Source organism: Anser anser, assembly GCF_964211835.1.
Source record: "Anser anser genome assembly, chromosome: 3".
NCBI lineage: Eukaryota > Metazoa > Chordata > Aves > Anseriformes > Anatidae > Anser > Anser anser.
Window position 1 is genome coordinate 7,425,281 of NC_139722.1, and position 26,791 is coordinate 7,452,071.

Here is a 26,791-nt window from a genome sequence, read left to right on the forward strand (position 1 = left end):
CATGAAGGGAGCCTTATCACCTCCCCATGGTGTGAACTTGTCGGAGGCAGCAGTGATTTTGTGCATACGTCCAGAGGTGCACATCAGCTGCCTTACAACTGCATTTGCTAGAGTAGCAGTGATCATTTGCATTATGCATTCTCTCTCTGGCATTAACAGCACATTTAATGAATGTTGTTTAATCTAGCCCATGCAAGTTCCAGTAAATAGCCAATAATTTCATTTTGCAGGCATGTAAGTGAGGCATGGCAATTGAGTGATTTCCCCATGGTGATATTAGAAGTCTGTGGCACAGGAAGGTAAAGGCACAACTTTAGGCACTTTACTCATCCACAGATCAGCACTTCATGTGCCAAGTGTTCATTCTGCATTCTGCCTCCCAAATCCTTCCTGAAATGGACAATCCAAACCACGAAATCCACTCTTGCTTTCGTAAGCCTGGTGCACACAGAGCAGTCACTCAGTTTACATCTGTCAGAGACTAGGCAATTATTTCACAAGAAATCACGACGTTCCCTTCTCTTTGCTATTATTATCTGTATTATGGGAACCCCTAGAGGTCCCAACCTAGAATAGGTCCTCCCCACGTACATCTGCCAACACACCACAGAAGATAAACACTGATTTGAAGAGCTGAGTCTTAATAGCTAGACACCTACAAGTGGGCAAAAAACAGGCAAAGAAAACTGATGTGGCATGTCTAAGGTCACCCCAGCTGACCCAGGGCACAGCCACGAATATAACTTCAACCTCCCCAGTCTCAGTAGTGTCTTTCCATTTGATTACATTATTTACCATTAGAAATGTAGCCACAACAGGCCAAAGACTGCTCTCCAGCCCCAAGGCCAGCTAGTATAGCTCACCTTGCATTCACACAGAAAAACTCCTCCATTCCTCCCCACTGCAAGGTACAGCATCCAAATCACCTAATGGCAAGGGTCCCTGACCCGTGGCAACCTCCCTGCCATGATCAGTCTTCATCTAAAATGCTGCTGGTTGTCCCAGGTCAAAACTGGGCCACAAAGCATGCTAATGACTAAACGGTGTAGGTAATCATCAGCCAGTGCTTGCAGCTGCCCCTGGCCCTGTATTTAGCATAGACACAGCTTTTGTCTCTCTGTGTCACTGTTTCTCTAGGCCTGATATCACCACTATTAAATATAAACATATATATATACGTATATGTGTGTGTGAAGATTTCTGCAAAATCCATATGTATCAAACTACTTAGTAACTGAGAATGCAAGATAATAATTGCATTACAGTTTAATACTTCAGTGTTTATACTACGGCAGCTGTGACATAATGGGACATTTTTGACTGTATTGTAACTATAAGTCCAAGAACCATTTCTTCCTAATGGGAGCTGGACAGAAATGTTCCACCAAAGTTGAATCACAGAAGAATTTAGGTTGGAAGACTCCTCAGGACACCATCTGGTTTAACTCCTGCTAACAGCAGGGCTAATTTCTGCATTTGATTATTTTTTTTCAGAAGAAACTACATGAAGGAAAGACATATTATACCAAAACAGACACATGATGATTTAAAAGAAATGTCTGAGAATAAATGACTCCTTATGCTCAGCTTGGAAATTCCTACTACAAGCTAAAAAACAGCCCCATCAAAATATCCTATTACCTGGTGATCAGAGCATCCACCAGAGCATAGAAACCAGTCACAGATCAGGTGACAATCTTAACCCTAGACACTAGTTATTTGGGTATGCAATCTTCCTTCTCCCTCATCAGCCTTGTACAAAAATCTCTGAAAAAAAAATAGTTTTCATCCCACTGCAGAAAAACTTTCAAACCTCCAAAATATTTATGGATGGGAAAACACTTTCTCATCCAGCTCTACTCCCTGTAGATGAAGACAGACTAAAGACCTAGCTCATGGAGAGAATATGACTGTTTGAAGAACATGCATCCCTCAATAATATCTGTAGTGACAAATCCATGACCAGTTCAGTGTGCAGAACAGACACAGGGCAGGAATAGAAGCTCTTTTTAACAATAGAGCTCTTTTTAACATCAATAGAAGCTCTTTTTAACATCAGAGTATGCACAGAAAGGGGATACCTCATACAGACGTAAAGAATCAGTCAGCCCATATTATCTGTGTAGGTATTTCAGCCACTATCACCACGAGGAAATCTGAATAATATAATGAATACACTGAGTTATCTTCATCTCTAGGACTTTTGTTTCTTCTGGGAGGGAAATGGGACCAGAGCTTTAACGTGGATATACAGTGTTGAACCTAGCAGAGTATAACAGAATTTTATAGACTTAAAAAACATGGTCTCAAGCTAAAAGAACAAGGGCATAAAACACTGCAATAGGACAAGCTATATACAGTTAAACCAATGCCACAGAAAGGGAAAATACTTGTGACTGGCTGAAGCGGCTGAAATATGAAATAGTTGATTAACTTTAGAAAAAGATCAATTTTGATGTCTCTAAAGAGCACATGCCATGGTCCCCTGTGAGGGTCTTATTTCTTACAAGGCAGTAACTCAATTTCCTCTTCTGATTTGGTTATTATTAGCTACTTCTCCCAATTATCAAGTATAACTGATTGCTTTACCACATGTCTTGTGGACCCATATAAGGTCTTTAACATACTGATTAAATGGTGTTGACTGTTCAAAGTCAGACCTTGCCATTTGTAAACTTCACTGGAATTCCATGCAGTGAGTATTGCACCTTCCCAAGAAGCCACTGGGATGCATGGCCATTCACATCACTGCTGACAGCCAGCACCAAAGCTCTGCCTCTCACATTTGTAGTTCTTACCCTTGGAGCTGCTCCAGGAAATCATGTTGAGAGCTGGTGAGGGAAGCTGCCTGAAGGATGGCTCAAAATATGGAACCGGGGCAGTGAGTCTGACCATGCACTCCCTGGGGACTAGTGCAGTTTATGGGTGATGTGCTGCTGGCACGCTGCAGTGTGGAGTCAGAGGGCTGTGCCATCTGAAAGAGATGCCACCTCCTCGTGGTCACTGACTTCTGCCTTAGGAAACACCTAGCGGAGCTGCGGGTTACCAGGGTCATGAATGCTTGGTTCTAGATGAGTCCAGGCAGGTTAGGAATGCAGTCGCCTGGGCTGTCACTGATGAAAAACACAGCTTTCTTAAAAGTTAGAATGAAAGAAGAAAAAATAAAGGATGAAGTACACAGTGGTATTTCAGACTCCCCAAAATTTCCCATAAGCTTGATCATTGGAGAACGGATGCTCTCAGTGTTTCAGCACAACCTGATAGAAATTTGGATAAACAAACTGATAGAAAGTGATGTTACAGAGGACACAAGCCTCTGAAAGCATTTTCTGCTTCATAGCATTGCCACCTCCATCTTAGCCAGGATGAACTAAAGCCAGCTGTCTTTCATCCAGACACTGATGGCTCCCAGGCATTGGGCAATGGTAAGGACTGTGATTGATGCAAAGAAAATAGAGAGCTAAGCATCACCCATACATTTACTGGTACTTCAGCCCATAATAGCCTTATATAAATATTGAAAAGTATTGAGGCAGCGTAAGTGACATAAGAGATCTGGGACTGGGAATGAATCTGCATTTTTCTCTCTCACTCTCCCAAGCAGAACTGGCCTCCTACAGATCAGTCACAATCTGGTCCTAAGCCTGCCCTAACTGTTACAGTCTGGATATAATTCAGTCCAAATGCAAACATTTGTATTAGTGGGTTTCATGTTTCACCCTGAAAAATTAAACACGCTTAAATGGCCTAGGAAAGGTGGCAGTGATATTCAGCAAATGGCTTACTCAACTCTAATCCCCCGTGCAGTCATTTGTAGGGCAACAGAGATTTACCATGATTAAGATATTTGCTAAGGATAATATCCCTTTTATTACTGCCTGTTTTCAGAGACACTGGCTTAAATATAACTCGACAGAGAGAAACCAAGGAGGGAACAGCTGCAGGCTTTTCTAGACACGTTTTAAAGGTCAATATATGACATGATTATAACATAGCTAGAACAATCGAGGGAAAACAATTAGAAATGTTTCTAATGGAAAAATTGGCTCTCTCAGACAGCAAAGAGAACAAGACCCATTGTAATTACAGGATGTGTACAAGAATACTAAAATATTGACCTGTAGTAAATAAATTTACCAAGTGACTTAATGACATTTTCATCCATGGTCCATGAAAATTTTCTGAATGATCATGATTGGGAAGCTCAAAACTAAATTCATTTGGCTCAGTCTCTGAAAGATCTTAGAGATAAAAGTTTCTAAAATGATTTTGCATCTAACAAACTGATGGAATGCCTTGTCTAAAATTATATTTTTAAACAGAACTAGCAGTGGAAAAAAATTAGGAAATTTTGCTGATTAACATATGCATGGTTCACATAATCAGTGCATAATAGTTGACCTATTTCCCAGATCAAAGAGCTGGAAAGACATGGAAAAAGAAATCTGTCTTCCTCACAAACTCCTGAAGGATTTAAATCTCAGAATTAGGATCTGAACAAAGACATTCTGTAGGAAATATAGATAGTCTTGCCCAATTCTTTCAGCTCAGGATTGTTTCCTATAGAAGTCTCCTACTTAGTTTATAACCACTAAATTAGTGAGACTGTACCCAAGATGCCACTTCAGAACTGAACTGCTTGTATTGGGCTTACATGGCAAGGATTTGGCTACAGGTGCGTGCGGCCTCTGTGAGCAGAGCCCAGAAGCTGCCCCTTGTCAGATCTGAGGGACCAAAAGGGAGTTCCTCCGAAAGTCCCTGCCGCTGGCCAGAACCGAGCCATGAGCAATCCTATGTGCACCTCTGGGAGAGCAGATTTTAAAAAGGGAAAAAAACTGCTGTGCAACAGCAACTGTGAGCGAGTGAGAAATGTGAGAGAACCAGCCCTCGCAGATCCCAGGGGCAGTACAGGAGGGCAGGAGGTGCTCCAGGCACGCAGCAGCAGTTCCCCTGCGGCCTGTGCAGAGGCCCCTGGTGGAGCAGGCTGTCCCCCTGCAGCCCACGGGTCCCACACGGAGCAGATCTCCACGCTGCAGCCCGTGGAGGAGCCCCCGGTGGAGCAGGTGGATGTGGCCTGGAGGAGGCTGCGGCCCATGGAGAGCCCCCGCAGGAGCAGGCCCGGGGCCGGAGCTGCAGCCCGTGGAGAGGAGCCCACGCAGGAGCAGGGGGTCTGGGGGGAGCTGCCGCCCGTGGGGGCCTCGTGCTGGAGCAGTTTGCTCCTGATGGATGGACCCCGTGGTACGGAGCCGTGTGGGAGCAGTTCTTGAAGAGCTGCTGCCTGTGGGCAGCCCCCGCAGGCTCAGTTCGGGAAGGACGGCATCCCGTGGGAGGGACCCCACGGGGAGCAGGGGCAGAGAGGGACCGTGAAGGAGCGGCGGAGACAAAGCGTCAAGGACTGACCGCAGCCCCATTGCCCGTTCTGCTGCACCACTGAGGGGGAGAAGGTGGAAGAGGATGGATGGGGGGAAGGCGGACTTGGTTTGCTGTTAGTTCTCACTGCTCTAGTCTGTTATTAGTGGACAATAAATTACATTAATCTCCTTTATGCTGAGTCTTTTTTGCCCATGATGGTAATTGGTGTGTGATCTCCCTGTCCTTATCTCAACCTACAAGCTTTTTTTTCATTGTATTTTCTCCCCCTGTTCTGTTGAGGAGTAAGAGAGCAGTGTTGTAGTGCTCAGCTGCCTATCGGTGTGAAACTACATCCAGCTATTCCACCAACGCTAGTCTTTTTTTCCTTTAACTGATCAATGAATTTGTTTAACTTTAGGCAGTGGCTAGTGTTGGTTTATGAAAGAGCATAGGGACAGCTCCCTTTCTCACACAGCCACTCCCTCCACAAGAACAGTGTTAAGAGCAGGTACATCTCCAATGCACTGTGTCACTCTTCCTACCCACATCTCTACCTGCACCTATCAGTGCTTGAACCACTGTCAGCTAAAGCAAGTTGCTTAGGGCCATGTCCAGTCAAGTTTTTAATGTCTCCAAGGACTGAGACTACACAATCTGCTTGGGCAACCAGTTCCAGTGATCTTGTTGACCATGTGAAAGATGAGTATAGCTAGTATCTGCTAATATCTCTTCTGGGGGAATTAAAGAGATAAGTCTCCAAGAAAAGAAACATGACAGATGCCTCCAACAGCATCTGTGAACAAGCGTGCCTGTGCAACCAGACTGCCTGTGAACAGTTCAGCTTGCAGATACCCATTCAGTACCCTTCCTCATAACGTGTGACCCTCATTTCCACTTTTATATATTCTCGTTTTCCCCCATAATCAGCAAATTCCCAGGATCTGTGGTACACCTTCTGTAAGAAAGAGAGAATTCTTTGAGTGCATGTAGATCTAAGTCCATCCTCCCAAAATTAAAATAGATTAGCACATCTCAGAGCAGGCAAAGGTGCCTTGGACAGCTTCCACTGACTCCCACACTCCTCTGTGAAGAAGGCAGTTGGACTAAAAGAATGCCTTCCAGTTGGTTCTCCCCTTCATACCTTTTCCCCTCACTCTTATGTTCCTATATCGGCAGTCCTGGCTATCAGGGGAGGTCCCAGTTGACTGGCGGCTAGCCAATGTGACACCCATCTATAAGAAGGGCCGCAGGGCAGACCCGGGGAACTATAGGCCTGTCAGTTTGACCTCAGTGCCAGGAAAGCTCATGGAGCAGATTATCTTGAGGGTCATCACGCGGCACTTGCAGGGCAAGTGGGCGATCAGGCCCAGTCAGCATGGGTTTATGAAAGGCAGGTCCTGCTTGACGAACCTGATCTCCTTCTATGACCAAGTGACGCGCTTGGTGGATGAGGGAAAGGCTGTCGTTGTGGTTTACCTTGACCTCAGTAAGGCTTTTGACACAGTTCCCCACAACATTCTCCTCGAGAAACTGGCTGCTCGGGGCTTGGACTGGCGTACGCTTCGCTGGGTTAGAAACTGGCTGGATAGCCGGGCCCAGAGAGTTGTGGTGAATGGAGTCAAATCTGGTTGGAGGCCGGTCACTAGTGGTGTCCCCCAGGGCTCGGTACTGGGGCCGGCCCTCTTTAATATCTTTATCGATGATCTGGATGAGGACGTCCAGTGCACCCTCAGTAAGTTTGCAGATGACACCAAGCTAAGTGCGTGTGTCGATCTGCTCGAGGGCAGGAAGGCTCTGCAGGAGGATCTGGATAGGCTGGAGCGATGGGCTGAGGTCAACTGCATGAAGTTCAACAAGGCCAAGTGCCGGGTCCTGCACCTGGGGCGCAACAACCCCAAGCAGAGCTACAGGCTGGGAGATGAGTGGCTGGAAAGCTGCCTGGCCGAGAGGGACCTGGGAGTACTGGTTGATAGTCAGCTGAATATGAGCCAGCAGTGTGCCCAGGTGGCCAAGAAGGCCAACAGCATCCTGGCCTGCATAAGAAGCAGTGTGGCCAGCAGGTCGAGGGAAGTGATTGTGCCCCTGTACTCGGCTCTGGTGAGGCCGCACCTTGAGTACTGTGTTCAGTTTTGGGCCCTCGCTACAGGAAGGACATGGACGTGCTCGAGAGAGTCCAGAGAAGGGCGACCAAGCTGGTGAGGGGTCTGGAGAACAAGTCTTACGAGGAGCGGCTGAGGGAGCTGGGATTGTTCAGCCTGGAGAAGAGGAGGCTCAGGGGCGACCTTATCGCTCTCTACAGTTACCTTAAAGGAGGCTGTAAAGAGGTGGGGGTTGGTCTGTTCTCCTACGTGTCTGGTGACAGGACGAGGGGGAATGGGCGTAAGTTGCGACAGGGGAGTTTTAGGTTGGATGTTAGGAAGTACTTCTTTACCGAAAGGGTTATTAAGCATTGGAATAGGCTGCCCAGGGAGGTGGTGGAGTCACCATCCCTGGAGGTCTTTAAAAGACGTTTAGATGTAGAGCTTAGCGATATGGTTTAGTGGAGTACTTAGTGTTAGGTCGGAGGTTGGACTCGATGATCTTGAGGTCTCTTCCAACCTAGAAATCTGTGATACTGTGATACTGTGATATATTCATTAAATCACTCATATGTTCCTATATTAATTTACTTTTCATTTCAAGTGAGCATTTGTTTTCTGAGTCGTGTCCTTTCTTACTCTTTAAAGATATAAGTAGATTCTGGCCTCTAAGTCCCCAAATGCAAATAAGTCAAAATGGATCAGAAAATCCTCACAGCTGCAACTGCCTATTGTTTGGAGCAGTGCACGTTGCTCTGGCTCCTTGCTTTTAGTTTTCTTCTGATTTCCTTTCATTTATGAGAGATGCACCTCATATCCTGAGTTTCAGGACTTCCCCTGCATCTGTGTCAACCTGCCACTAATGAGAACTTTTCATTCATGTCAGGATTTGAATAAATTCATATCAATCAAGTCAGTATTTCCTTAGGCAGGTATGGCTAAAGAAGATCTTTCCAAGACAGCTAAGATTTCTATAGTTCTCGGGTACAGACACTCCTCTGACTCCCCCAGAAGCACTTAAGCTGTGGATGATCTGGTCATTCCCTCATTTCAACATTCACAGTCTTTGTTATTTGGGCCCTTTAATTTGGAGCATAAATACGTGAGAATATCACAAACTGATATATTTTCAAATACATATCTTTTAACATCATTTAAGTTCGAACTTCCCTTTGAGAAACTTGTTTTGAAGATGCTCTAATTTAACTTTTAAAAACTAAAGTTTGCTACCCTCAGTGGCATGGAGCACACCACTTACTTCTGCAGAAGCTAATCTGAAACTCAGAAAGGTGCAAAGTCGTTGACAGTCCAGAGTTATACCAAATAGGCAGTTTGCCAGCTTCAGAAGTACCCTGAAAACTCAAGACTGCTAAGTTCTGGAGGTCTGAAACTGTTTCGACAAGTAAGAAGATTGTTCTTTGTAAATGACCTTGTCAGATTCCTTTAAAATTACAAGCCTGATGCACCCATCCAATTTGCAGTGTTTAAGAGGAGCCTTTCCCCACTGTCACTTTCATTAGTCTGAAGTAGTTGTCTTTTTGTATTCTGCTCCATAAAGTCTGGCAGTGTTGCAAATTAACTGCTACATTTCATTTCCAAAGTCGAGTTCTGATGCACCTAGTTGCACTTCCCCGCTGGACAGAAGTATATGGTTATCTAAAGAAGAATAGAGCATTATTGAAGTATATGCACTAGGCTGTGAGATGAGAGTTAAACAAAACCCTTGGGAGCCAGGGATGAATTTAATTCTTGTCCCACTTCTCCCACTAATGAATTTTGGGCTAATTCTCTGAAGTAAGCATTCAGTCGAATGGCTTTTCTTCTGCCAGACCCTCTGCCCTGCCATTTATTAGTCCCCCTTCCAATGACTTGAGAACCTGCTGGCTAAACATCAGCAAAATGTGCCAGAAAAGCTGAGGTGACAAAGGCAGTTTAAGGCCCTATATGTTTTATATAAACTGGTAGCCAGGTACAGAAGAGAGCCTAATTAGTGCCAAAGCTGTTATTTATTGTTGCACTGTCCCACCAACCAACCAGCATGGATGTAAGTAATACCCAGCTGATTAACGTGGCTATAGATCTGGAGAGCTACACTATAGGAGGTAAAATAGAAAGCATGGTGAAAACTTTTGCTACTGCAATGAAAAGATGGAAGGGATGCACCAAGGAAAAAAATTACTTGAATATGTAAATAAAAAGACTTAATTAGTTCATCTGCTCATGGCACTTTTGTTCATCTTTTCCAGTGGTGGTGCAAATATTACAATTAAAATAGCTGGAAGGGAGAATTTAGTCTTTTATATCATAAAAAGTCTTCTCCAAATGTCAAAATAATGGTGCTAATAATTCTAACATGGGAACATTAAAAGGATAACTGATTCATACTTTTGCATAAAATCCATGGGGTTGCCTAGAGCATAAAACAAGGGAAAATGAGGCCTACTAGATTAAAAGCTGGTTTGCTGGTTTCCTAAATAATTAAACACGCAGCATTCCCTCAATGGCTTTGTCTAGGAAGGAAAAATGTAGCTAGGAGAAATGCACAGTTACCAAATCTCCCAAATTCCTGTAAGTCTCACTACCATGGATATCTTAGCTCTTGGATATCCCAGCTCTTGGAGACATGATTAGGTGACAACCTCTGGTGCTATTTAAGTAGTCAGAAAAGCAAAAGTAACTGAGAAGAGCTTGATGTGCCAGTAGTATGATAAAAAGTTGAAAATATCAGTAAATTCCTATTTTAAAAATGTATCATAAATCTGAAAACCAAATGGGGGACTGATATGGAAAAAATATTCACAATATTGGAAAGAGTTCATTACCACATGTCTATGCCAGTACTTTTCATACTTATTCTTCCCTGCATTTTTTCCATTTTTTTATTTGAGGAGAGCAACTGATTTATATTTTCTGTCCTGAATAACTCCATATACAGGACTCCCTGCAGAAGTACTGCATGAATTTACCTCTCTGTTCTGCTTCTTGCTCTGTGAGACCTAAACACATGGTTTAAACTGTGGCTTCAATATAACAGATCCAGACTTCCATAAAAGTAAATGTTTGCAGCATTTCAGTTGGATTTATTAAGCATATTGTTACTGGGATATGCTTTCCTTGTCCAGTCTGCCAGAAAACTCACCAGAAAATCTTGAAATCTACCATCCGAAGCTTGACAACCTCTGTCACAATTGGACCATGCTGAGACTTGGATTTAGGGTTTTCATTCTCAAAAACCTGGGCCCTAGTTCCCCTGTGTTTAAACACCCCAAGGGCCCAGCCTTGCTTTTGTGGGGAGAAGGCTCCCAGATCACTTTGTTTCACACGTCACACCCGAATTGCCATCCACATTGCAGCCTCCATCCTCAGCCCAGGAACGTATCACTGGTGTTAACAATACCCAAGGATGTGCTGCATCTCCTGAAACCTGTTGTGCCTCAGGGCAGAGGCTACCAGTTGCTTCTGGCAATGCCATCTACTCACCCATCTCTGCAAAGAAAAATGATAGAGTATCCTTCTCTTGTCCTTCACTGAAGATCCACAGCTTAAAAGGTTTTAAAGGGTTTTCTCATTTTTCTTTCTTTCTTTTTTTAATTTTCCACCTCAGACCTCAAAGAAAACGTGAATGCCAATGAACAAAAGACATCTGTAAAAGTCACAGCCTATGATGTATACAGTTCAGGCAGAATGGAAGCGGGGAGCCATGAGAATGTGTCTTTCTCAGTGGTCCACATCTGGATACTGGAGACGTGACCCAGCAAACTTTATATCCACATCCTGCTCTTCACCACCTCTCTGTTCTCCTTTTTATCAGGCCTGACTGAGGAGTTTGAAAGAGAACTGGGATCTTTTATTTTTTCTTTTTTTTAACTCTCCCAGGTCAGCAGTGGTTTCTTTCTCTTTCCTCTACTCACACACCTTGGGGGCAGCGACTGACAAATAATCTCAGCACTCACTGAGAACGATATCACGGGGTCCTCTTAATCCTGCTCCTGACAGTCAAATGATTGCTGTGCTACAGAGACAGGGCTATTGCACAGCCTCTGAAAATCTCCGTGCATCAACGGCTTAAAACAATAGTAATCGTTAGCATTAACGTTTCTCTGACCCAAATCGCAGGCTGATGGATCTGTCCTCTGTTATGTTCCTTTATTTACACCTTTTCATCACTACGGAGTTTGCTGCCTGAAGTTTTATTGCCCTTATAAATTTCCCCTCCCTGCACCACCTTAACAGTTTTGAACTAATACAGATAAGCGAGAGCAAGCTGATGAATGCAGGAGGTAAAAGACCTATTTTACTGCCTCAGTGGCTGGGCCAGAAGGATGTGCCATTTTAACAGCTCACACTCCGCCGCGCTGCTTTAGAAAGCCTGGCCCACCAAAAAGCCAGGCAGCGAACAATACAGTGAACTTCTCCTGCCACCAATAAAGCTGTCTTATGAAGGAGATTAATGCTTTTCTGAAAGGGTTGATAACTACTGAATTACCAATCTATCCCAGCACTAAAATCAATCACCAGTGTTAAAGGGACCAGGGATATATTCAGGTCCCTCTTTGCTCTCATCTGCACTTTCTACAAAGACTGTCTTTCCATGGCCTGCTGTTCTTGCTCACAGCATTTGCAAATTCTGCTCAGGGAGTGAAAGCTTAAAGGATGTGTAACAAGACCAGGCTTTTCAGGCAGCATTCACCACATTTAACAGAAAAGATGTAATCCTCAGCCCAGAAAAGTCAGTGGCAAAGCTCGCACTGAAGTCAGTATTGTAGGAACAGATCACACAGAAATTAAAAGGCACACAAAATGCATTCACTGCAATCCTAGGTCTTCCTTCCATAATGCCCTTCCTAGACTTTTTAGTTAATCCATTTGATAGGTGAGAGCAGACCCAACCAATTCCCCAAGATATAAAAGGCAGCTTCAACTTCACCAGCAACTGGGAATCACCACTATGGTGAATGACTCTTTGCAATTCTTTGATAGCTGCAAAGCTCTGCCGCAAGTAATGCAATTCTGCTGTTTATAAAGGTTTTGAAGTACCACTGACAGAAAAAAATAAAATAAAAAATAAAAAAAAAAGCACATCCTCACCAAAAGGCAGCTACTTCTGGGACACAGTACAGCAGCTACATCACCATCTGATAGGCTGCAAACTTGAAGACAACTTTTTTATCAGAAGAAGATCTCATTAGAATTAATTTCTAATTGATTTCAAAATTCAATTGCCTTCTAATTAGAATTGACTAGTGCTGTTAAGAAAAATAGAGTTATCTGAGTAAAATTTTGGCAAGAACATCAGGATGGGCATTCCCAAGTTTGAAACACAGTCATTGCAGTTCACAAGAATTAACTGGACTTCTTAAATTAGAATTAAATCTATGGCTTAGAGAATAAATGCCTGCTCTGTTATAAACGTTTGTCCAGGTCAATTTTCAGCACAAAAGTTTCCTCATAAATCAAAGCTACAGGCCCTGAACTAGAACAAAATGACCTCCCCTCAAGCCCTTTCCTCCTCCTACCCCATAAAAACTTTTGGCACTTTACCCTTTGCCAACAAATGCAGGCTTCCCAGATGCATTTCTCAGAGCCTTGTGCCTTTCACAAATATGTTCTTGTATTGTTACAGAGGGATTTGAGCTGCAATTGGAGACCAGGTCACAATCCAGGCTTTCTGAAACTTCAAAAGGTTTTAGGCTTGTATTTGTGAATAGAAGGGAGAGCAGCAAAGCTTGGATTTACACTTTGCTACATGACAATGAACATGGGGAGGCCTCACACCTACCGGCCTCCCATTATCACACCCAGCTGCGCCACTCAGCGTTTTAAAATGAAATAAAAACAATAATAACTAAAAATAAATAAATAAATGGATGGAGGGTCTGTCTACCAGAGTCCTTGAAGTCATAAGCTAAAATATTAACTGCCTGGTAGGAAAGAGGGAAATGTCACTAGAGCATCACATTCAGAGCTGAGAAGGGGACAGCGCATCCAGGACAATGTGGCAGTGGCATCTCTTGGGTGCAAAGGAGACCAGGAAAAGGTAACATGCAGGGCACTCAGAGGGGAAGTCACAAAATCAGGGTTGAAGCCCTCTCTTCTCTCAATAGTATTGCCAGTGAATGGCCACCCAAACAGATCTCATCCTAAATAATCCTTTAGCAGAGACAAGCAAGCATTTATGTCTTCATTTTGTCTAGGAGCACTAACACTTTTGAAATAGAAAGCCAAAAAGAAACAACCACAAAAGCCACCATGGGCAAACAGATGCTCTGCAGGGACAGTTCGATCCCTGCTCCTGCAACAGCCAGAGCAGCAACCAACCTGGTAAAATGCTGCAATGGCATGGTTTGGGCAGCCCCAATGAGTCTCTTCCCAGCCAGGGTCAGATCTCGCAGCCCCTCTGGAAAGTCAGGCACACAGCAAATATTTCCTAGCTTACAATAACACGCAGTCTGTCTCTGAAGTAGGGGGATGAACAAGCACTGAATTGTTTAAATAATATTGGTGAATCCAGATTTCAGTTAGAGGGAATTCATGTTAGACCAATTAAATAGTATGTCAATTCCCTCTAATTATATGTTCCTGCAGCCTGCCCTGTAATTATACTTAATGGGTCTAAATCAAATCAGCATGTTACCTGAGAAATAATTGGATTTGTGTGCAATTTTTTAATGATCCTGAAAGGTACCCTGGAGAATGAAATCCTCTGTGTGCTCAGGGCCTGATCCTAGGCTTTGGTGCGTTTTGGATGTAGATCTCAGGCTGCCTCAGCCCTGATAAATTAAATGTGCCAATTCTCTGGCACTGAGGCCAACTGGCATGGAAGAGCCTGCAGCCATTCTCACGAACTTTGTTAGCCTCTAAAACAGGGCGGCCACATCCAGACTTTCTATTGGAAACCATTCCTGGCCAGCGCTAAATCCCAGACTGGGCCTGGGAGTTGCTCAGGTTGGCCTGCTTGGCCTGTCCCTCAACAGAGGTGGAATAACATGAGTGATGGAAATCCTGTGCCCACAGCAGCTCTCTGGCACTCTTTGAGGATCTGTCGACAATAGCAAAGAACAGCTTCAGGTTTCACTGCCGGCAGTGACATCTGCCAACCTTGTCCTGCAGGGACTCCTTGGGAGGGCTCTGTTGGGCCTGTAGGTACCGGGATGATTTACAAAGGTGCCTCCAAGTTTAAAGGCACAAGTCATAACTGTGCTCTGCTGAGACCTGTACTGTACTTATGAGCATCTTCCCTAAACGCTGGTGCATATTCAAAACTAAGGCCCACATGCATTGGGAAAAGAAACAAAAAGCTAGGCCCCTATATACTTTGTTGGACCTTGGCCCTCAAGCCACATAGAAGCAATAAATAGTCTCCCTTACCCCAAGCTGCCAGGATTTTATTGATCATTTCTGATCTCATTAACGATTCTGTACCTTAGAGTTAAAAGTATACATACACAGAGTGTATTTATTTACAAGCAGAGAGAATACACAGGACTGCCAAACTTCTGCCATTTAAAAGCAGTCCCAGGTACATATCTGAGTCCTGTACATGCAGATAAGTGCTCCCTAGACTCCAGATCCAGCCATTGGATCACAGGGGACCAGAATTAGCTCAACACTTCCCAAAAACACACAAGCTATTGAATTTCTTACTGCTTCTGGTTAAGCGAGCACCGCTTAAAGTTTCCACCACTTGGAAAGCAGTCTTCACCATTTGGAAAATGTAGCGTTTTCAGTTTCAGCATGATATACTGTTCATCTCCTTGAAATTCTGCCCATGAGGAACCAAAATAGCACCTTGCCTTGTGAATGAACCCCATACAGCCAGTGAGCACTGAAAACATTAAATTTCAAATGCAATGTAATGTCAGAGAGGCAAAACTGCAGTGACAGTGGCTGGAGGGGATAACTGCATCATCTAGTTATTCTTCAGCAAAAGTACAAGTAAAGGCCACTAACTTCAATTTTGCTTTCTTTCAAGAAAGACTTTCTTTTCAGGTAACTGAATCTATTTTGGGGCCTTTCAAGGCTCCAGCATGAATCTGAAACTGGGAGGGCTTGGGCATCCTTTATTTATATTAAAGATGTTCTGTCCAAACTCTGAAGGCCTCTTCCCAAAGTGCTTTTCATACCTGTATACAGGAAAACTCCCGTTCCTTCTACCTAGGTGGGCACTTAGCCATGGTTCAGTAGCACCACATCGGGCTCCCTCAATAGGCAAAGAAAACAGACAAATATATTTAGAGGACAATTCAGACCGTAAGTGGCTTCTTATTAGAGCACTTCAGTCATGTATACTGTTAAGAATGACAAAGCCAGGAACAGAGGCATAGTCCAAAAAATTGCACACATCTTTTGATAAAATAATGGATCAAAGCATGTGGCAGGCAGTGAGCTCCTGAAAATGACCCTCAGGTAGTCTTCAGTTACAGTTATGGGTGCTCAGACTTTCTGGAGCAACGCTTCATGGGACCACAGCTTTGGGGATCAATTCTTAAGCATGAAGACCTTCCACTGAATTCATTAATAACTCATAAACAATACTCAAGTACTCAATGCTCAAAAGAAACAACCAAAATTTCTCAGAGTCCTGTATTTTGCATTCTGTGGATCCATCCTCACCAGTCTTTTCATTAACATTCTCCTAACAGAAGGGTGAAAAGACATGATTATCAGACTCAAACAAGCATTAGGCTCTTTTTCTGAGACTTAAAATTAAAGCATTGAATCATCAAGGAAAGGTTGAATGTGTCCTGGTATCTCTGTGCAAGGCTAATCCTCACATATTTCAAACCTTGTTATTAATCCACTGGGTTCTGATTAAAAGTTTGCTCAGTGAATAACAGTTTCTGTCAGGTTACCCTGTTTTACCCTACCCTGGAGCTGTCTGAAAAAAAAAAATGTCTTGGGGAAATGTTTTCAAGCAACTTCCCCTGCTCTCTTTCAGGAGAATCACTTACCCAGCACACACACAAACTCCTTCTTTTCTAGCATAGCTGTAATTAGCAAAGAATGCCAAGCCATAAATATTTATGCACAGATGGGATCCTGAAGTGCCTTCAGAAGTTCAGCACGGGCCTCAATAGTCAGATTTCTCAAGTGAGCTTTGATATAAAACCTCCAAGTTTATGAGGACTTGTCAGAACACCCTGCTAATCGCTCCTGCTTCACAGAGATGCGCTTCTCAACTAACGAGGGATGTTCCAATCACTCACGAAAACCCCACAGTAAGTGCAGGTGCTTCATTACCTACTTTTCATTTGAATTCCTCACAGATCCTGCCAGATCCCTTCATTTCATTAGCACAGGTCTCTACGTGCTGGGGCAAAAAGTCTTCTCTGCAGCTCAGTTTTTGGATGTTTTTGCTGTTGTTTCAAACCCTTTCAGAAATCAGGTATGTTTTTCTTCCCTGTGCAAACTTTTTTATTTTATATATATTTTTCCCCCTAGAATTTTGCCAATGAGATGCTGGAACCATGTTATTTATGTTGTCAAAAGGGCTTGGTCTGAAATGTCTGGATTAATAATAGTGTCAGGGTCTATTCTCTGTATGAAATCAGTTGCCACTCTTTGGCCACCAATAGACCTGATCTGTCTCCAGACTAATGTGCCTGCTTCCAAATTGGTCAAGGAATCACGCTGAATCTCCCAGCAGAGCCAGGAATTGGCTAAGAGACTGTTGGTTGTCCCAATCCAAAACCACGCTCCTCTGCAGCATGCACAATTGTACTCCCAGTACCCAGGCACTGACCCCATTTAAGTTAAACACAGCTAATGAGATCCCACAAAATACAGTTTAATGTCACCCAGCCTGATCTGGAAGCAATTAAAAGCTGGATTGTGGCATGGTGTGGGCAGGTGAGTTTCTCATTGCTCAGCTCTCTTAACTGTCTGCCTCAGGCACCTGAATCCAAAATTTTCACCCACCCAGGCTGTCACTACACTGCCATGGGCAGGCAGAGAGGGGACAAGTCCCAGTGGGACAGGAGGGGCATCCCAGATTGCAGAATGGTTTGGGTTGGAGGGGACCTCAAAGCCCATCCAGTTCCAGCCCCCTGCCATGACAGGGACACCTCCCCCCAGCCCAGGCTGCCCCCAGCCCCATCCAGCCCAGCCTTGGGCACTGCCAGGGATGGGGCACCCACAGCTCCTCGGGGCAGCCTGCTCCTATGCCTGGAACTGGATAGGAGCTGAAGCAACCCCCTCACTGCCAACAGCGTTGCAGGGCAGCATGAGCTAAGGCTTGGCAAAGGCTTCCACTGGCACCTGCAAAAACAATCTGCTCCGCGGGCTGCCAGCAGGATGGGAAGAGATGAAGCAGCAGCATAAGAGCAGTGCAGCAAGTGAGGGGGAGAGGGGAAACGCGCTGCACCCAGGGGTTATGTTACACTGAAAATAAAGGTGGAAGGGAACAAAAAGTCCCAGAAGGTCTCGCTGGCAAGGATCAAGCACAAAATTGTTTTGGTCTCGCCAGAGCAAACAGATTTGATGGAGAGATACTCACTTGGCCTGCACTTGTACCACACGAGGAGGTATTTGCCGGTTCCAGGGCACGGATCTGCGCCAAACAGCCGGCTATTGACAAGGAACTGGCAGCTCCGTCTGTCCTGGCACTCGTCCAGCATCTTCTGCAGCACGGGATGCACACAGATGCGCACAAGAGACAGAAAAACGAAAGCACTTCAGTATCTCCCAAAAGGATTGTCAAATGCAGACAAGCTGGAGAAGGGCATGGCAATCCCTGCCTCCTTAACTGGCTCCAGCAATAATTATATTACCCAGCTTAACGTGATGGGTACTGAAGGAACCATGCGATAAAAGAGAGGAGTAAAGCTTGCACTGTTTTAATGAGTGTCATTTCTTTTCCTTTCATGCATGCAAAAGGAGGGCTTTGCATTGGGCCGGTCACAGAGATTTTGAAACATTCGCATGCAATTTAATTGTAGTATAAGGCAGTACCAGCAGCATGTCCCAGGAAAAGCCTTGACAATTAAAAACAGAGGCCCAAGCTCTGCCCACGCTGTTCTGCTTTAGATTCCTCTAGAGAATCACAGTTTCAACCACAGGTTTCAAAGGAGCTCTCTTCTTGGTTATATGAAAGTTTTGGCAATAGCTGGTATTCCAATAATTAGTCGTTGTGGTGGGAATGCTGTTACATAGCCAACTTATTCAGTTTTTAATAAGGCTCGCTCCTCTTCCCCATGCCTTTTGCTTTCCTTTTAGCTCAACTCAGCAAGGGTCTGTGGGTCGGAGGTCCTCCCACCACCCGTATTTTGGGCCCTGGTCCCGTTTTTTCACACTGCTTTTCCTCTGGCTCTTGCTTCCCACTTGCCCATTCATAACACTCATAAAAACTCTGTCTCAGAATCCACAGGGGCAAGACATTCTGTCTCCTGCTAGAAAATAGCTTCATTAAGAAAGATTAATGATTTTTTTTAACCCTATGATCCTCTAGAGCAGAAGTGTGGGGAGGGAATATTGTTAAGTGGGGCAGTAATTAAGTTTTAAATTCAGCTGGATGACTTAGGTATACTCCTGTAGAGCCCCTACAGCGCTAAAATTACCCTAATGTTTGCCTGACACACATGAACCTGTCAGAGCGTTTTGAGACCGCAGAGCGAGGTAATCCAGCAGCCTCACTAAGTCCCTGCAATACAGAGCAGTGAATTCCAGTCCCAAAACAATTAATTTTTCACTTGCAAGGAGTTGCTGGAAAATCCTCTCTCAGAAACTCCCTCAGATGCCTCCCTATTTCCCTTTCTTGTACCCACCTCAATGTTTGGACTTTCCCACAATCTCATCCCTGTGCCATTTACATAAAGGCCACCGCATGCCACCCAAATTTCTATCTGCCTCAGTGACTATCTATTTTTGAGTTCTCCCTGAACATAATATATATTATCTTTAGCATTATAACTCTGAATGTCACCCTCTGAACAACAGCTGCTCCGGTTTCAAGTGCAATTTGGAATTGCCCCATTCCACGGTTCCTTGCAACTTCCTAAAGCTTTCACCTTCGGGACTGACACATGCAAGATTTTGTGCCTGCCTCAAGTCTGACCTTTATTTTAAAGTTGAAGCCAAGATGATTCAGGCCTTTCCTAGAGAGCAGAGAACATGTGCTGTTGTTTTCCACTCACAAATTTAATAAAATGCAAGCATCTCATTCCAAAATACAGGGCTTACAATGGAAAGGCCAAAAGTGATCAGTGTGGGAGGTGCCTGGGAGCATTAGCCGTAGCTTGACCACCATGTTAGAATGCATAAAAGCAGCATATTCTTTCCTCTAGGCTCATAGGGTTGACTGTTCACTCAGCATATGGAATTTAATTTAATACAAAAGCCAATGAGTTGCAAAAGAATTCAAGTAAGACCTCTATGCAGACACCTCTTTTGATGTCATAAGGCAAGGAACAATTGGAGCAACTCTTGAGTGCTTTATATATGGCGAGAAATCCTCTCCAAATCACTGGGGACCCGGAAGGATTTGCTCATACCACACAGCCATGACTGCATTTACACCTAGGCAGTGCTATGAATATGTAGCAAAAGGAGGGAAGGAACACCCTGAAAGTTTTCTTTCCCACAGGGAAGCTTTCTCTCCTCAAAGGCAGCAGAGCAGACTCAGGTTTTTGGTCAGCAAACCTCTTCACACTGCATGGCTGGGATTTTCAAAAGACTTCAACATTACGTAGTAGGTGCCACTAAAACCAGTGAGAATACGACCCTGGATTTCAGCAGAGACTGAGGCCAACAAGAAGCCTCTTTGCAAATTTCGTCTCCAATGCCTAAGCAGCATTTGTTCCTCTTTAATCAGAGAGAAAGAGAGAAAGAGAGAGAAAGAGAGAAAGTGAGAGAAAGAGAAAGAAAGAGAGGGAAGGAAGGAAGGAAGGAAGGAAGGAAGGAAGGAAGGAAGGAAGGAAGGAAGGAAGGAAGGAAGGAAGGAAGGAAGGAAGGAAGGAAGGAAGGAAAAGAAATCAAAAACCAAGTTACACCAGCCTTACTGTCAACTTGAAAACTGGTGTATACAATTTTCACCTATCCTGGCATACACAGAAAACTTCTTCCCCATTGCTTTCGTCAGTCTGTGCTGCATAGCACCATCTTCTTAAACACCACGCAACACAGCGACCCTGAAGAACATGTGTGAAAAGGTGAGACTCACACTAGCTTGCAAACCAAGACTTTTAGCTTTCTGGTCCTACTCGCAGAATCACACTTCCAGGCAAGATCAGAGCTTTAGCAGATACCAGATATCATTTCTGAAGTATTTGCAGCTGATCAGCCAGGTTGACACCAGGAAGGCTGTGGGTTTTCTTGGTAGTGAATGCCCTGAGCTCACATGGGTGTGATGAATGGCTGGAAAAATTTAGGCAATTTATTCTTTTCTCACTGTCAGTTGTAAAAATGGGAAAACACAACCACAAAAACAAACCAATAAAAAGAGGCCCATGAGCAAACTGATCTTGCATAGAAGAAGTTATAGACACACAAAATTGTCCCTAACTAGTATATACAATCATCTGTTTGTGTCAATGTCATCTGGTAGGCCCCCAAGTAACATAAAATAAAGTCACGTTGGATGTTATGTTATAAAAATCACTCCAACGGGAGAAGGTGGAGGAGGAATTCCTGTCTGGCATGAGAGAGGAGGGAAGACACATTAATTGCGTTGTGCCATTTTATAATTACATTTCAGTGGTAAATCAAGCCCGAGGGCTGACAGCCAGTGCTCAGGAGGGAAGCTGTGGCTGTTTAAGCCCATTCCATCCTATGGCTCGTGACTGAGCTAAGAATCTGCAAGATTTAGAGGAGATAAGAGAAAAAGAAATGTGAATTCAAGTAAAACAAACACTAATCTAACCCCTGTGATTTATGCCCTGGATTAATCTCACTGCAGTGACCCGGGTCTTAAAGCAAGGGCAGCCTCAAGCTCAAAACCACGTCTTCCTAGTGGGCATTGCAGATGAAACACATTTCTCGTGCTCATACTGTTGTGCTCGTTAGCTAAGTAATTTCTTGTGCTTATTAGATAACAACCTTTTAAATCTGGGACTGGATAGGAACTCTGCAACAAGGCTGTCCTCAGCCATTCCCAAGGGTGCATTCATTTTTATTCTGTCTCTTCAAATCACTCAAGAAGTGCTTCCCCTACGCACTTAAAATAAACCACAACTGAGCTTAACACCCAAGGCAATTAAGCTTATCTCAGTTCTTAGTGCCTTGTAGTAGTTCATAGATTTAACACGCAGAGGGTGAAACTTTGGACCCATAGCAGCCAATAGTGAAACTCAATGGGAGCTGGGATTTTGCCAGAGGGCTGCTCTCTGTACAGCCTCCATCATCAAAGAACATAAGGATGACTTCAGGGCATGTCAGTCAGGCATGAAATTACACAGAGAAACCCTACTAAATGATTGCCCAAATTGTATGTTGCTGAGCAGAGTAATTCAGGGAGCAAGCTGCATGAGTGGATCAGAGCTGTGTGCAGTCCAATGAAGATAGGCAGAGATTTGTATGAAGAATTCTACACAAGAAGATACCAGTAAATATATATATATATATCATTAAGCATTTTTAGGTCACATTCAGTCCAGGTATTACTATTACGGTGGAGTTATACCAACACTTATATTGGTGCACCTCTGTGAGTTTTGCAATAAGAAGAAATAAATGCAACAAACAAGGTAGCATTAGTTCTCCCTACAAAGCCACACAGCACGATGCATTTGTGATTGCTTTATATCTCATTTTATTTGAATTTTGATACGGTTCTATATAACCCCGTGTATTGATATTATCTTAGAACATACTACAAACTTAGCACTTTTAAGTTGCAAACTTATTTAGAGGTCCTTCTTCTAATTATCTGCAGATTGCACATTCATCTCTATTCATGTGTGTGAATTATTAAAGTCCATAGAGCAAGAAGATTTTTGAAGGATCAGGAACAAGGAAGGAACGAGTACACGAGGAAGTGAAATCCATGTTGATGATATACAGGTTACATGCCTGTGGCTTTATCAAGCAATTTCCCAGCCTGCTCCACCGGAAAGTAATTCAGTTTTGCCCAAATTACCACATTCAATCTGTGCATCAAATGAAGAAGAGAACAAAGGCCCTGAATCTTGACCACTGACCTATGGGTGGTTTTAGTGCTCTGCTAGCTATTTCTTATCACTCTTACATGGGAGCTTACATGCGAGTCAGCAGAAAGGAACTATGCCCACACGTTTGGTGACTTACTCTAACACACCAGACTGTGAAATACAGCTGAAAATTGGACACAAATTCCTTTCCACCAGCTCAGCTGTGGCAATAGTAAACACCAACAAGGGCAGTAGGACAGGAGGCAGCGGGGTTGAGACGGTAAAAGGCAACCTCAAGATTCACCAGATTTCCTCTGGTAGAGCCTTGAAAGAGCCCAGAGACAGCAATTCACAAGGAGTAGGACTATGCTCAGCAGATGAAGGACCTGATAAAAACTGCATTACAAATATTGCCTAATTAACCATTACCTACATTTCCTAACAGTGGGAAACTTAATCTATATGTGGGGTCAACTTCAAAGGGAGAGGAGGTCTAAGCTGAAGAAATACAAAAGGATGCATAACCAAAAGTCATGGGATTAAAGAAAGTGAAAGCTTAAAACAGAGTGGAGAAAAATCATTGAGAGCAAATCATTACACTGTCAGGCAGGGTCTTAGTAGCAATGATGGAAGCTCCGTGACTTGGAAAGTTTAAATTTAGAGTAAACAAAGCATTAGGAGGCTTACACCCCAGGCAGCAGTCCTGCCTCATCAGTGAGACAGGCTGCATCGGCCACCTCTGCCTCCAGTGTCCCTCCTTCTGCGGCACATAATCACGCTGCTCTGACGAGCTATTTCAGTCAAGCCAAAGATTTCAAAGATACAGCAATTTAGAGATTATCTATGACCTCTGCATCAAGCTTGTCTTCTATTTGCAAATAATTAGCTGGGGGGGATGCTTGCCAGACAGTTGTATTTCAGCCAGTGTAAGCTTCATGAATGAAGCTTCACTCATTCTGTGATTTTTAAGAGCAACTTTGGCACTGCATTAACTTCTTCTGGACCCTTAACTCACTGCTCATGAGCCTCTGTGAAACAATCAGCATAGTCTGATGAAGAGTTGCCCAAACTGCTCTTTAATTCTGGTATTTCTGAAACTGAAAATTTCCTTTTTCAGATTGTCTGTAAGTCCTGGAGATCTTCTAATGTGCAATGTAAGTAGTAACCCTGGGTTTTCCTCCCAGCGGTACTGATGACCATGTGGTCTGGTGTAAATTATTCTTCTATTCTGTTACATTTCCCCCTCTTTCCCTTTGACCAGCATCATCTTATAGATTCAGAGACATGGGGAAGGGCCCTTTCTCTGAGTCTGTGTAGTGCCATTACAGCAGGACCCTAATTCCTGTTAAGGACTCTTAGGGCTGTTACATCCATGGGACTGTACCATGTCCTGGGACAGGGCATGACCAGTAACCACCATCCTTGACCTTCCAAAAAAGCCAGAGCAGTTGAATTATTTTCCTCTGCTTTGTATTTCACTTTGCCACACTGTTAAGCCAGAATGTTGGGGGAAAACAAAACCCTCTTCAGTAACACACACGCCTTCCAGCTCCATCACTTCATGACCAATAACTGGCCCATGCTTTGGAAGTCATGCAGCTACTGGGAAGTTTATCTCATCTGTTCATCACCAAAGAGGTCAGCTCCCCTTTGATTTCTATAACAGAAACCTCCCTATCCTTTAAAAAAGAAGGGGGGAAGAAGGGCTCGGGGAGTCTCGTGGTTAGCACGCAAGGAATCTGCCCTCTTTTGTAGGGCTGCCTCACAGGCTGCTAGAGTGACAGTGGGAGATGGTGGCAGCAAAGGTGTCGTGTGTCTCGCTTAAAGCACAAAAGGAAATACCACATCAGCAGCACTAGTGATTCTTGTCACCAGCAGCTGGTTGTCCTGGAGAGTGTTGAAAGAGACCCAGGCCACAGGCTGTGCCTAAGCTCCCTCCCCAGCCCCCTTAATTTTTCTAACAAGATGCAGGGCTCTGCTCCAGAACACCTTCTAAGCACAGCCCTCTCGGAGACACAAGTTGCACGGTAAAACGTTGCCCTCTGAAAGGGCAGTTTCCTGCTTATTCCAGGACATGTATCTGTGAAGGCAGAAGCTAACTTTCAATGTCTCTGATAAATATCTGGGAGCTGAAACACAACAGAAAAGTACATCTCCAGGGCTTTTTACTTTCCTTCTCAATAAGCTTTGCTCCAGGGCTTTCTATTTTCCTTCTACATAAGCTTAGGTTGTACTTTTATGATAATTTACCAAAACGAAAATTTTGCAGATAATCTGCTGCAAAGTGTAATCTAGTTTTCTGGTAATAAGCAATAATTTTAAGCCATTCATTAAACATTCTCCCTGAGTTGTGTATTGCTGAAATCCAGGATATATGGATCCAGGAATGAGAAGCTGTGGAAAGCTTTATAAACAAGGCACTCCCCACCTCCTCCTCTTCAGGTGAGCAGCTTCAAATATACCTTCAAACATACCTGTGCCCTGTGTATGTTTGCTGGCACAAGTTGTGTTTAGGTATCTCACCAAACAGATTCACTTATCGGTAGGCACTTATCAGCAGACAATGCAGAATGCAGAGCAGTAACACTCCTGTTTCTTCTCTGTGCCAACATTTTTGTGTTTGTCTGAATAAACATAACTGCCACTGTATCTGTTTATTAGCTTCCAGATTTACACAAAAGGCAAGATCTCATAGGAGCCCCATAGAATTAATCTATGGGCCAGATGCCCCCATGGAAGCAAAGTGCAAATATGTGTGGTAGTGTGATAGATGAGAGAACCACACATCTCCAAATCTCCTTGGAATAAAAGCTCTCTCCAGATGTTCCCCAGCTGTGCAGCAATGTAACGTAGCTCCTTCTCTATACTCTCACACACCAAAAAATCACACATTGCATGGCTTAAAAATGGGCTTGACCAGCTCTACCTGTGTAATATGGGATTACGGAGCAGGAGGAAACTCCACTGTGAAAGCCCAATTCGCTGATCTGCCAAAAATCTTCAAGCTCTCTGATTAAGATGCATGCTCCGACCAATTGCACCTGCACAATTGCTCAAAAGGGATCAAGGTATGTGCGAGTCACAATTCATTGCAACGACACCAACACAAACAGGACTATGCCAATGCATCTCTTTTTTCAAATCCACCAAGGCAGAGCTTCAGATGCTCCTCTTCTGTGACCCCATCCTGCCCTCCTGGCTGGGATTAGGGCACTGCTCTCTTTCACCTCCCAGCCAGGAACATCTTCAGCAGGACTCTACGGGCAAAGTACATGAGACAATACCAGCCCAGACTGTAGATAACAGCATTAGAGAACAAAATTAGCTCCTAATATTAAAGGTTGTATAGGAGTTTTCTACACTCCCATCTTTAAATTATCTCAAAGATGCTTCGCTAATACAGCAGAAAAATCTCTTTTCTTCCTGCAATATATCTCATGTGACTTGTGCTAATTCTGGGTTCCCCTGTTTAACAGAGTGGAATAGGGTTAGGAGGATGTTTATAAAGCAAATAATGTCTGGCTTTCAACACAACCTTATTTTGTTGTTCTGATCTCTCCATATGTGTGACTTAATCTAAAAGCTAACTGGAGACCAACCACATTAAAACTGAAATCCCAGTCTGAATGTCCAAATTCTTTGTGCGTTTGGAAATCTCCCACTGAATCCAGCATTATGGTGTTAGAATAACAGAAATGTGCACAGTTTGGGGTCACTGCCTTCATGTCTTGGACACACTCTCCCAAGTGGTCTGCATTTCATTTCAAACAAAAACAAGTGCCTAAAGCAAGGGATCCTGGCAGCCAACCACCTCAGGCTGAATTAGCAGTGGTTGTCTCAGAGTAATCAACTCTTTCTTTTCCTTTTTTAACACAGAAACTATGTCTGAACTGGACATTTAGAGGGGAAAGAGCTTCTAAATAGGAATTAACTGTTACTCACAGGTAGTGCTTGCAGGGAATAGTATTCGTAACTGTCCTTTCCAATCCCCCAGGCCAATCTCCAGAGAAGCAATAAATTTATACAGTCATGGGCTTGATTAGACATGGTAATTTTATATACTTAATTTGGAAGTGTTTAGTTTAGCTGGCTTTTTAAATTAGTGCCAATCAGAACACACATACAATGGTCCACTTTATAGCAGCCGTATAAGTGAGTTTAAAAATTACAAGAATACATACAATTTTCTTGTCTACAATTTTCTTGTCTATGTCCAATTTTCCTACATGCATGCATTTCCTACCAGCTAGCTGCAGGCAGCTTGCCATTCAGCTTGTCGAG

At 43.8% G+C, this 26,791-nt stretch overlaps 1 protein-coding gene across 8 annotated transcripts in view; it reads right to left on the minus strand.

The window, feature by feature from the left end:
- EVA1A (eva-1 homolog A, regulator of programmed cell death) overlaps positions 1-26,791 on the minus strand; it is a 204,020-nt gene that overhangs the window by 117,899 nt on the left and 59,330 nt on the right. For 7 of the 8 annotated variants that reach the window (XM_083829515.1, XM_083829513.1, XM_083829516.1 and 4 more), the window contains one exon: positions 17,926-18,049. In XM_083829515.1, coding sequence (XP_083685641.1) covers positions 17,926-18,049 — 124 coding nt within the window. The remainder of the gene's footprint in view (positions 1-17,925; positions 18,050-26,791) is intronic. The other variant, XM_083829521.1, reaches the window with a different exon arrangement.